The following is a 13,444-nucleotide window of genomic DNA, read 5'->3' as shown; positions in this document are numbered from 1 at the left end:
AAATGATATTTGATTTCGTTTTTTTTTTTTTTTTACAGATATGCTATATAATATTGGAACACTTACAGCGCAACATATATATACGACATCTACTCAAGAGAAAAAAATTATGTAACATTTAACCGGCATTTTCTCTATCACGTACATGGTTAAATACTGTTCTGACCTCTCCGGCCGGGCCTGTGCATTCCAACTGATTAAAATGATCTCTTTACACTCACACACATCCATATTATATAATATTTTTCATATATCTCATATATCATTCAAAGATAAACTGCACATATAATTTCTATATTATTAATTTTTGTGATTTTTTTTTTTCCCCATTTGGAAATTTTCATTAGAAAAGCATAAACCCTTTACTCGGATGCAAAACACACAGAGAAAGAAAAAGCATAGAAATGAAGAATATGTGAACTCTGAACACCTCTCTGATATTGCATGCATTTGAGACGATATGTAGATAAGAAAACGAGGGGGGGGGGGGGGGGACTAAATACGGATCACCGTAAGTCTGATGAAATGATAAAAATAATCACGAGCAACATCGATAGCACATGGGAGAGAGAGAAAACAGAAAAAAACAATGTGTACACCTTTTCCAAAAGGATTTGAGTCACCTGGGTCCACGTATCGTTTCACAAAAGACTGAATAAGGCATGCTTAAGACAGTCATTGAGTTCTTTTCTGCCAGTGTTGTGCTGTTATTGTTTTCTCTCGCTTCTTTTTTTTTTGTAGTTAGTTAGTTTTCTCCGAACGAGATGTGCTTCATTAAAAACCACCAGGACCTCCTCCCAGATACCTTCATATGGTCACGATATGCAGTCACTCATCTGTGAAAAAAACATACGGTCAGGGGTTACTGAACTGATTAGTCTGATTACGCTTCAGAAACCTCCAGCTCCTTGGCACTCGAGGCTGCTGCATGTGCGTGTCCCTAAAAAGCTCTAAATTAAATCATCACAGGGCTGTATGACTAAAAACCCTAAATAGTTCTCAAGCTCCCTTTCTTTAAAGACAGACAGACAAAGGGCTCAGATACACATACGCGTTTTTGTAAAAACGCGGCGCTAGGAAATGCATTGATTCCTATGGTACGGGGCGCTTTGCGTGAAAGCGCGCCGTACCATAGGAATCAATGTATTTCCTAGCGTCGCGTTTTTACAAAAACGCGTATGTGTATCTGAGCCCTAACAGAACACGTCTCAGTCACAGGCTATCATTAGTGACAGTGTTAAACCCAGCTGTCCTGGCACCGCCATTCTTCTTCTTTTTATGATTTATTGAAATTAGTATCTCTGCTCTGTTATTCATTCTGCAGTTAACACATACGGGAATGGAGGAGATAAAGATACAAAAAAAATCTAATACCCAATGCTTGTCAAAATTCTTTGTGTTCTTGAATGCTGGAGCCATTATATGTGCACTGAAGCAATGAAGTTGTGTTTGCTTTGAGCGTCATCATTCCTGTTCTGTGTATCATTCACGCCCTTTGGGCTCCTCGTCTTTTCCATATTACTTTTTTGCTGCTTCAGTGGCTAAATACACCTTTAATGGGTTCAAACATCAAACATAGCATCTCAAGGCATTTGATGAAGTACAGGATGACCATACAAATACAAAATAAGATTTGTTTCTTGATTAATTCCCATTCTTTCCACAATCCCAATCCAACCCTGCTAGTAGTCCAATCAGCTCGAAGGTAGATCAGCAGAAAGTTATCCTGTCTAACCTTGAGTTGGCGTTCTTTAGCTCTGTAGGTAGTAATATTACTCATCTTATCACTACCGCATTGAACGCATTTCATGTTCACCTCAGGCACTATGCCAGAGTTTCACATCTGGTATGTCAATACAGAGCTGCATTTCAGATTTGTGTCTTCTCTGCCGTGCAGAGTTCTTCTGTCTGGCTTTGTCAGCTGCTTATTACTGGGGCACGTGGGTAATAAATGGATACGTTTCTGTCGCTGATCACGGATTGATGGAGCACAATGATAATTACACTGAATTAGCTCCATTCAGGCTCCGATCATGGAGTGGCAACACATGGATGTGCAGCTCAATTATCGCAGACCCAGCCGCTCTTTCGACTATTTAAATCAGAACGTTTGAGAAAACAGCTGGATCTTTATTCAGTCCTCTTTAGGAAGCACCTAGCAGCTCTAAGTGTCAGAGTGGGCCATTCGCTGGCGCCATGTTGGTGGGGGCCCTTTGAATGGTGGCATCCAAAGTGGGATATGAGGAGGGGGGATGTCAATTAACATTCAACATTTTGGTTAATATTAATATTTATATTAATAACAAATTCATCACCATGCCTTAAAGAATGAGCAACACCTTGTAGCTATGGTGTGTGTGTATCATATTTACATTTTGATTGAACTCAATTGTATAAATAGCCCTGTTTTTAACATAAGTTAGTAGCATTAAGCGGAACCATGATAGTACTTATAGTATTTTTATAGTGTCACACGGAGTGACGAGGGTGCTGTTTGTAACGCAGTGGAGCAAAATGCTAACACAATGGTGGCGATAATCCTCACCTCTGGATTGGTCTTTCAGCTCAGTTAGTGTTCCTTTGTCTCACTTTTTTGTCTTTGTGGTTGTTTGTGGAATTCTTCCTGAGAGGAAAACAATAACAGAAGCATTGCATTGTCAAAGGGGGGAGATGGAAGTGTGAGTAATTGCTGACGGGAGATCAAAGTTAACAGTGGGGGTAGCTGATATTGAGCATAATTGCTCATGGTATAAAGGTGTATTGATTTATCCGTTATACGTTCATCTATATACAAAACAGGACCGTGCCTCTCATTCAATAGGATATGGATCCGCACATTCAGGTCATGGTTTAAACATTCAAATGGTGAAACGGTGCTGTATACCAATACTTCAATACATACACAGATATGTGTCAGTTTATTTTAATGTGTTTGATTGTGTATGGGTGTTCTCTACATCATTCACAGCTATTTAAATGGAATAAAATGGCCTTACATTGGTCCAACTGGTTCATCATCTGTATCAGGGTTCAAGATGCCAAGAAAGACAAAGAGAAAAAACAAAATAGCATTAGACAACCTAACACACACATTTACACACACACTCCATTCCATATTAGCCTTTCATAATTAGACTCACCTAGAGACAGAATTTTAAATTATGTTTAGAGTTCCCAATCAGTTTGTGTGTATCAAATATGCTGAATGACGTAGAATGAAATGTTATATGGTTATAATATTATATGGGTTAATATAGCTCTGTGTGGCATGCTACACCAGAAACATTGAACATGCTAAAAACGGGAACAGCGATATGTGGAGTCGATTCACATTTTACATTTTTATCTTCTAAATTTCTTATCATGGTATGTCACAGAAGTATTCCCGACGACATCTTTTGAACCCTCCAGAGTCAGGGACGTGCACAGGAGGGGGCTAAGGTTGCCCGGGCAACTGCCCGTCTGCCCTCCTCGACTTAAGTTGCCCCTCAGAAGGAACATTATTATTATTATTATTAAAAAAAGAAGAAGAAGTATAACGGCTCCAGCATTTCGTGTAGGCCTAGATACAAAAAATTGTGGAATATGCGCGCGGGGGGAGTGGGCGTGGCTACAGCGGTTAGTGATCGACCCTGACAATTTCACAGCTTCAAGTAATAAAGGAAGAATTTGCGTGCGGGGGGAGGGGCGTGGCAGCGGCGGTTACAAAAATGAACATGTTGCCTTTTTTTCCAGGGCAGAGCATAGGCCCATCAAAATTCCTGTGCACGTACCTGTCCAGAGGCCTGAAGTTAAACTATTTTAAGGTAATATTTTGGTTTGGTATTGTTCACTGGTGTTCCATATAGTTCCACAATGGATCTCCAGTTTCAGACTTGCTGTTACAGCTATCATGTAGTTGCCATTACAGTGAGGGTGTTTTACATGGTGTTCAGAAAAGTAAAGCGATCGCTAGTCTCACTGTCTCATAAATAATCCCACACGCTATCGGCGTACCAACAACCACCCTGCTTTCTTGAATATTGAAATCCTGTTATCATTGCATCTTTAACCTTTTAAGAAGATTCTGTGGGAACCATTTTTGTCTAGGAATATATTCTCTATGTTTACTATATGAGTTACGGTAACCATGTGTTTGAGTATATGAGATATGGTAACTGTGTTTCAGTATATGAGATTTGGTAACTGTGTTTGAGTATATGAGATATGGTAACTGTGTTTGAGTATATGAGATATGGTAACTGTGTTTGAGTATATGAGATATGGTAACTGTGTTTGAGTATATGAGATATGGTAACTGTGTTTGAGTATATGAGATATGGTAACCATGTGTTTGAGTAAAAGTATAATTCTGCCCAGAGAGAGAGAGAGCAGGAGGGAGGCAGATGATAGCCCGACTATCTGGATGATTCTGCCAGAGGAATGTTATCGAGGGAAAGACAGATGTTTTCTGTGAATGCTCTGGTTTTTAGGTGACCTAGTAGCAAGCATGTTTTCATATCAGTATGTGCTTTCACAGAATAAGGCTTCTGGTTTCGTTTACACTATAAGAGTGTTGCAACATATGAAGTCTTGGCAAAAAGGATGAACGTCCTCACACATCGTGGAAACAATGGGATCCGTTGTATGAATACAGTGTGTATTATTTCTGTTCTCCCGGAAACATGCCTGGTCATTTTTTACAAAATGTTCTACTGAAATTCTCCTACATCGTGGAAACAATGTGATCCGTTGTATAAGCCCATCCTACAAACACAGTGTCTCATTTCTGTTCTTCGTGAAACTTGCCTGGTCTTTTTTCGACTTCATTTCCTACTGAATTTCACCTGCATTGGGCCGTTGTCGTCAGGATTTCTAACTCTGGGACTCAAACAGTAGGACTGATGAAGGGAAACTTAAAAAGCCGGCATAGGGCATCTCATCTCATTATTACAGTCAATGCAAACACAGAGGGGGGGAAATCTTCAATCCTAAGACATTGCCCATGTGTAGACTAATGAATAATGTTTAGGCCTTAAGGCCTCTGTTTTCCATCGAAATAGAATCCCACAAATATTTCATTCAAATCACGTGCCAGTATTTGAGATATCTTCTTATAGAGTATAGGAGATTGTGGAAAAAAATAAATTGAAGGGGGAAGGGGAGGGGGACACACAAAAGAACAAGACACAAAAGACAGCATGCAGTTACGTAGATAGAGGCCAAGAGCTGTCATCAGTAGTGTGACACACAGCTGGTTTAAAGCTCAGCTGAAATACATAAACACACACACACACACACCCTGAATAATATCAATAATGCAGATAAAGGTTTGCTTTATAAGCATGTGGCCGTCAACTATACTATATATTATATTTATATACACTACTAATTATAGTTTAATTTGAGGTACTGACCTACAAGAAAAACACACTGACCCAAATCACTGGGTATTCCTTGAAAGTAATTCATTTTATTTGTTAAGCACTCTTCATTCTAGGCAGAATCTGAACATCAAAATGTATAAAAACATGTGTGTGTGTCTTAGAGTGGTTTAATATTTATACAATTAGTGTCGCATTTAATAGAGTGGTAGCAACTTCCACTATGCTAATAGTACAGATCAAGATCTTTGGATTTGTAATGTTTCAGGGCACACTAGGGCTGAGCACTAGTGTTCACTTTACACACCATTGCAATGACAGACATTGCAAAAGAATGGATGTAATCTAGTTAGATGCAAATCCTAGTGCACTGTCAAATCTGAGCTCAACACATGAAGTGTGAGTGACAGACTAACAGGTTCAGACCTATAGGTCTCTGAGACACATGCACACAGCACAATCTGGCACAGCGGTTGGGTGACTTAGTATAGCTGTGACGTGCAGTGCCGTGTCCCCATCAGAGATTCTGTTGATATTACAGAGGCAGATGTAAGCTAGGTTACCTTAATCTACCCTTCCCCCTCGCTTCTTTCTCTCGCCTGCAAATCCTGCTAAACCACAAGGGTCTTTTAGAGCAACGTAATGTTTTCGTGCATAACAGCCAACACACACACATAAACATAGGCCTTGCATTTGTGAATTGCCATGCTTCAGTTAATTTCTTGTGCATCGTTGCCATTGCATAACAATAAATGCCATTCAGACACGCACTCGTAGGTTAAAGCACAGAAATACAGACGTGACAGACACATTTCAGACATCAACGATAAGATAAACTTCAGAGGTGTGCGGTAGGCAACACCAAGTGTCTAAGAAGTTATATTTTAAAATACTTAAGCAGCTCATATGACTGTCTGAAAGTGTGTCAAAAATCACATCTGCACTCAGTTTCATTCAAGTTTTGTTTTGAGTTTTGTCCAGTTCACCTTTGGGTGAAATTGGCACAAAACCCCCAAGATACAAAGACGAAGAGCACATTCCACCCGCCTGAGCAGTACACTTAAATACACAACGCTGATTCTTTTTAAAACTGTGCCAATCAGATCAGGAAACTAACAGAAAGGACGTCCTCAAAGGACCGTAAGAAGACAGAGAGAGGCAGAAGTGTGGGAGTGATGAAAGGACTAAGTAAACAACATGGAAAGGCTTGTGTCCAAAACCGGTGAATAATTAATATAAGACAACTATGCCATGACAGCACATGTTGTTAGAATAAATAGGTAAGTTAAGTGGAGAAATATCAAAATCACTGGATTGACAGGTATCTGATTCATGGTCTGGATGGACTGCAGAAAACAGATAAAAGCTGATTTTAAAAATAAAATATGTAGACATGCAAGTGCACTGACTTACCACCCATTATGAATATGGTGCCATTGGGGGGGAGGAGGGAGAAAGAAGGGATAGTAATAATAAATCCCCCAGATCTAATTCCTGTGATCTTATCCCTCTTCTCTAACCCTGAAACATTCATACAGCACAACCCTTTTCCATCACAAATTATGCACCGTATACCTCTGCTAGAGTCACAGTTGAAGGCTCATGACAAACAGAAGGTAGGTAAAGAATGCGTGCATGATGTGAATCAATTCATCTAAATTTTGTATTCTTCCTTTGAACTACAAGTGAACATAGATATTGTGTGTAAAACATCAGTTCCAGGAAAAATAAGTAAAAATGGACTGAGAGAGTGTTTTAAACGCTTTTGTGGTCCGATATCTGTAGTGCTTCATTAACAAAGGAAGAAAGCCCTGTTCCAAGTCAACCTTATTACACAACTCTACCAAAGGCTGACCATGTCCTCAAGACATATGACAGAACCACTATACATCAGCAGAAGCAATTATTTATTTATTTTGGCTGTATTTTGGCCTTGCACGACTCGAATTTGAACCAGAAAAAAAAAAAACATACTTGAATCACACATTTGATGCGAGCAGTAAGGGGATGTGATATTCAACATATCCAGTTATTTTCTGAGTGCATAAATAGACGCTGGAACAGCACCTGGGGAGAAAAAACACTGCTGGGCTGGACTGTACTTACCTGATTTAGAAATGACTTGGGGGTTAGGGTCAGTTAGAGTTTAACTCGAATCTGCTGGTTATCCTTAAAAGACTGTTGGGGAAGAGATAAACTGTGGACGGATAGATAAACCCTTCACAGTGTTGAGGAGGAGCAGGCAGGAAAGGGATTATTTGGGAGTTTGTATCTTTTTTGTAGGTATGGAATACAACGCTAGGAATATAGTGATTGTGAAAAATGGACAAGGTCAAAATGTCAAAAAGACCAATTTATGCAATATTTTGCCTAATAATGAATTAAAACTTTTTTTGGGGGGGGGCATATTCCAATTCTGGTAACTGCATACATGACTAAATAGGCTCAGTGATAATCATGATGATGATGATCTACATAATCATCATAAATTAATAATATCTTTTAGTAAGCCATTTAAGGATTATTTTTCTTGTAACAGCATCATCCGATTGATCCACGGCATATACCACACTGCAAAAAAATATATAAAAACAAATGCAGCATCTGCGCCAAATCCTTAAATACCTCAGTATAACCGTAATCACCTTTCACGCAGCCTTAATTTAATCTGCGAGAGAGACCAAAGTGTCCACTGACAGTGCTACTTGTGCAAGAGAGGGGCTGCGAAGTCATTTAAAGGTTAACGGCAAACCCCAGTGTGGCTGCTAGCAGCGGTAAAGGTCAAATTAGCATGCGTCCACGGGGCGCGCATGGCAGCTGTCTGAGTCAGGGTCGCTCCTCCAGTGAGGAGCGAGGGGCTCTCTGGCTGCCTCAGCATCCCGGGCGGTGGGATGTGTGTGTGTGTGTGAGAGAGAGAGATGCTCTCTGGTTGCCTCAGCATGGATGTGCTGGGAGACGGGCGGTGGGATGTGTGTGTGTGTGTGTGTGAGAGAGAGAGAGGGGCTCTCTGGCTGCCTCAGCATCCCAGGCGGTGGGATGTGTGTGTGTGTGTGTGAGAGAGAGAGTGAGGAGCTCTCTGGCTGCCTCAGCATGGATGCGCTCGCTGGGAGACGGGCGGTGGGATGTGGGACTTTCCTCTTACAAAGGGTCGGTCAAGCAAGGGCACGCTTACACCTCGCGTGAACAAAGTACAAATAATCCAAATGTACAAAAAAGTATAATAATGTACAAACATGTTCACTAGTAATGTAATGACTTAAGACTATGTTATCTATGTCAAGTGGAAACGTGATTTACCCTACGGAGTTCAATTCCTCGGTCGCACCAGGAGACACTTCAAATGTTCTCAGTCATCTTAATTTTCCTAAAGGCCTTGCCATGCTCATTAATGTTTATAAAGGGTTTTAAATTTCTCTTAAGTCTGTGGGTATGTAGCAGAAGGACATTCTATCATCTCTGAATCCATGCACAGATATAGTTCTATTCCCTTTAAAAAGAATCAGTGTGTAGTAGCTTCAGAGGAGTGGGAGAAAGGGCTGGATCGCCTTTAGGGTCCGTTCCCCCATGAATATTCAGGTGAAAGCCCCCTTCAGTCATAGTGCAGTGACCTTCCTTTCCGGGGCGCTCGCCATCGTAGAAACACCCTCCAGGTTTCCCCTTCAGAGGATTCAATTATTGATGGCTTTTCACCTTCACGACGAGGCAAATTATCTGCTACCTGAGCTGATGGCCATCTTCCCTTCCAGCTGGACGGGGCAGGCTACTCCACGGGTGGCCAGAGTTGTAATTATAGCTCAATTATCTGTCACTTTGCCAGAGAGCGACAGTGTTTAAACAACACTCGAGAGGCCTCGTGCTAGTCTGTGTGACGAGCTCACTCCTGTTGACAAGACAAGCTCACCCCTCTTCAAAGACAGTTCAGAGACTCTCTGAGAAGAAACACGGTTCCCCTTCTGTTCGCATCCATCGTTTGAAAGGCGACTGCGCTCCACCGCGCTTTCATAGTAAATTTGATTGCACATTCGATGAAGGGCCCAAGACCCCAGGCCTGACAATAAAGCTTCTGCTACCTCTGAAGATTTAAACATGCAACTACTGATACAGCTGGCATTTATTGTAATTGATTCCTTTGACACGACTCTTATTACATCAAGCAGCTGTTAGAGCTGATTTATCTGACATGGCTGTGGACAGCAATGGGATCTGTGCCAAAGAAAATGTCTTGGCAGCATCTGTATACATTTAAAGGCCAGTTGGCAGCCGACTGCATCTTGTTAAAGGGTTATAAATCAGCCCAAACGGTTTGCCAACAACTATACATTTTAAAGTGCAAATAGAACATTTTACAAGCACAAAATAAGTGGCACAAGTCTACTTAGCTTACCATCAGCCACCTCGTCAGGCTTCTTGCGTTTCTCGTAAACGACGATGATGACGACCAGGATGAGGATCTCGGCGAGCACGCCCAGGAAGGGCCAGAGCGGGGCCAGATGGCTACGCACCCTCAGCACAGATGGCGAGGACTTGTGGCCGATGATGTTGGTGGCGTTGCACTGGTATTGGCCGGGGTCTGTGGTGATGTCCAGGTTGATGACGTTGAGCTCCGTGTAGGTGTTCCTTGACGTGACGAAGAAGCGGCCGGACGAGTTGTCAATGTCCTGGTGATGGACAGGGGAAAGGTGAGTACGTGCTCAGAATTTACAAAGTCCAGGTGACGTTTTAAGAACTCTGGATGCATGAAAGGGTTTAGATACATGCAAATAAACAATAAAGAAAAACTAGATCAAACTTCTTCAGAATTACAGTTGCAGGACTAGAACTATTTGTATTTGACACATATTTCCACTGCACATTCCTGCACTTGATCTATTATGACTTCTCATTGCAGTTGAGATTTTATATAAATTAAATTACAATTATTTCTGACCAAACAGACAAGCATGCTCTTTAAAGAAGTGTTTAATTAAAGTGTTTGTATGGAGATATATGGGTTGCCAAAATAAAGAGAAATATAATATAATCTTAGCACATACAAATGATGCTTTCTGACTTCCATTAAGTCGCTTTTGGGTGGACAACAGACAGACACCTACCACCCAGGACTACAGACAGACACCTACCACCCAGGACAACAGACAAACACCTACCACCCAGGACTACAGACAGACACCTACCACCCAGGACTACAGACAGACACCTACCACCCAGGACAACAGACAAACACCTACCACCCAGGACTACAGACAGACACCTACCACCCAGGACAACAGACAAACACCTACCACCCAGGACTACAGACAGACACCTACCACCCAGGACAACAGACAAACACCTACCACCCAGGACAACAGACAGACACCTACCACCCAGGACAACAGACAGACACCTACCACCCAGGACAACAGACAAACACCTACCACCCAGGACAACAGACAGACACCTACCACCCAGGACTACAGACAGACACCTACCACCCAGGACTACAGACAGACACCTACCACCAAGGACAACAGACAAACACCTACCACCAAGGACAACAGACAAACACCTACCACCCAGGACAACAGACAGACACCTACCACCCAGGACAACAGACAGACACCTACCACCCAGGACAACAGACAAACACCTACCACCCAGGACAACAGACAGACACCTACCACCCAGGACAACAGACAGACACCTACCACCCAGGACAACAGACAGACACCTACCACCCAGGACAACAGACAGACACCTACCACCCAGGACAACAGACAAACACCTACCACCCAGGACAACAGACAAACACCTACCACCCAGGACAACAGACAAACACCTACCACCCAGGACAACAGACAAACACCTACCACCCATTACAACAGACAGACACCTACCACCCAGGACAACAGACAGACACCTACCACCCAGGACTACAGACAGACACCTACCACCCAGGACTACAGACAGACACCTACCACCCAGGACAACAGACAGACACCTACCACCCAGGACAACAGACAGACACCTACCACCCAGGACAACAGACAAACACCTACCACCCAGGAATCTGCGACTTTCTTCCTCCAGATCCAGACAGGGAAAGGATAGCCCACAGACTTGCAGTAAAGCATGCCGTTCTCTCCCTCCTTCTTGTTCTCACTGCGCTTGTGTCCAGTGATGAGGGGGGCAGCTAGGAGAGACAGGAAGGTCAAACTTACTACACAAAATAATTATTACAGCGCCACTTAGAGGTTAGGGGTTGTAAGTGTTTTTTGCACCCCCATCATGTGAACTCGACGTCTACAAGTTGTGCTTAGCCTATAAGTGCATCGTCAATGATTATGCGCTGAGTGTTATATCACTGACCACATAACCGGATCAGACAATTAAACAGTTGTGCACTGCAATATGCATACTTTGCACATTTAATGTATTGAATGTAAAGTAGCATTAGCAAACATTAGACTGGACTTGACTTGACTAACATGAGCAAACAATACATTCCTGTATTACAAATAAACAAAATCCAAAAGTCTTTTTTTTCCCCTTTTTCCCTGCCTGTCAAAGATTTAATTTCACAGCATGTCTCTTTAGTATAATTCTTTGGTCGTTTTATTTATTGGATAGTTGGCTAATCATTTAGATAGGAAAGGTCTTCCTTTGCAACATTGTAATACTTTTGAATTATATTGCACAATTTCTTTAAATTGGTTGGATTGATTGGTTGGTTTTACTTTGAAAATTCACTTTCATTCACATGCTTATGAATTTACATAATGCACTGCATGCCGTCAGAGTTGAGTTTTCCAGCAATGCCAATGAATTTGAGCTATTCAGCCGTTCTGACCAAACACAGGACTATACGTATAATCCCCCAGTGCCTGATTGAATTTCCCTGAAAGGTGATATCCCCTTGGGAAAGCCTCCCCAACTGAATTGAATGGATTTGATTCCTCTGCTGGGGCCATTGATGCAGGCAGGGTGTGAGAGCAGGGTGGAGCGATATGCTGCGCGGTGCTGCGCGGCACTGCAGGGTAATTAGCTTGATATCTTTGGCGTAGTTAAACCCGAAGCTCACGTGCGGCTCTGCACTCCCCGGCTGCCCACGCACGTGTGTGCATAATTGAGTCATCATTGAGTCTGTCTGTTTCGACTGTGGCGTGAGAGACTATGGATGGACTGTCGCTCAAACCCACGCCACCATCACCACCCACCCTCCACAAGACACGCCGAGTGGGGAGAGTGTGTGTGTGGAGGGGGTGGGGGGGGGGTCTGACAGCAGACAGGAATATTCACTCCTTCTAACTCCACGCTGCAGTAGCCTGATAGCTGCTGCTGCTGCCTTTTGCTAATCCCTGAAAATTACGGTAATTCCTTCCATGCAATTAAGCAGGATAAGGGGGCTGCCTGCAGGGAGAACGCTCACTAGCTGCAGCAGGAGGAGGGGGGGGGGGGGGGGGGGGGGGGCAGGGAGCGTGGAGGTGGGGGGGGGACAGTGACCGTGGGGGGGGGGCAGGGAGCGTGGAGGTGGGGGGGGGGGGGACAGTGACCGTGGGGGGGGGGTGGGAGGAGGGGTCAGGCCCGGCCTCTGGTGGGCAATGACATCATCCATCTGTGATTGCGGAGCACACGTGCGAGCCTGGGGAGGGCTTGTGTGTATGCGTGCGTACATGCATATGTATGTGTGTGTGTGTGTGTGTGCGTGCGTAAAACGGCATTATCCCTAACACACATCACCTCTGACTCGACAGTAATCCAGCCGTCCTTTTAGCCTAGCATCTCACAGACAGTATTGTCTCCATTACACAACCAAACACACACACACACACACACACACACACACACACTCACTCTCTCACACTCTCTTTTCAGGCACTTTCCCAGTGCTGATCCTTCACGAGTGTTGGTGAGGGTGTGTTGCAGAGCTAGAGTAAATAAGATTAACCTATCTACTGACTCACACGTAGAAGACGTAAACCTAAGTTTCACCCAAAAAAATGATATACAGAAAAATAGACTTCTACTGTACATTACGTCATTGTTTTGCATTTCGAACATAATGAACCATGTTATAATTGAACATGCCATCCTAAACACGC

The 13,444-nt window shown here is 42.9% G+C and overlaps 1 protein-coding gene across 1 annotated transcript in view; it reads right to left on the bottom strand.

Moving 5' to 3' along the window:
* Positions 1-13,444, bottom strand: part of LOC308369136 (neuroplastin-like) — a 48,558-nt gene continuing 35,114 nt past the window's right edge. Inside the window, exons 5-9 of the mRNA XM_080843480.1 lie at positions 11,402-11,535; positions 9,748-10,021; positions 2,997-3,018; positions 2,546-2,623; positions 1-836 (exon numbers count right to left, since the gene is read on the bottom strand). Of these exons, the coding sequence (XP_080699606.1) occupies positions 2,566-2,623; positions 2,997-3,018; positions 9,748-10,021; positions 11,402-11,535 (488 nt within the window). The 3' untranslated portion in view covers positions 1-836; positions 2,546-2,565. The remainder of the gene's footprint in view (positions 837-2,545; positions 2,624-2,996; positions 3,019-9,747; positions 10,022-11,401; positions 11,536-13,444) is intronic.

This window comes from Sprattus sprattus (genome assembly GCF_963457725.1).
Source record: "Sprattus sprattus genome assembly, chromosome: 8".
Taxonomy (NCBI): Eukaryota; Metazoa; Chordata; class Actinopteri; order Clupeiformes; family Clupeidae; genus Sprattus; species Sprattus sprattus.
The sequence above is the reverse complement of the archived record's forward strand: the minus strand, read 5'-3'. Positions and strand labels throughout refer to the sequence as shown.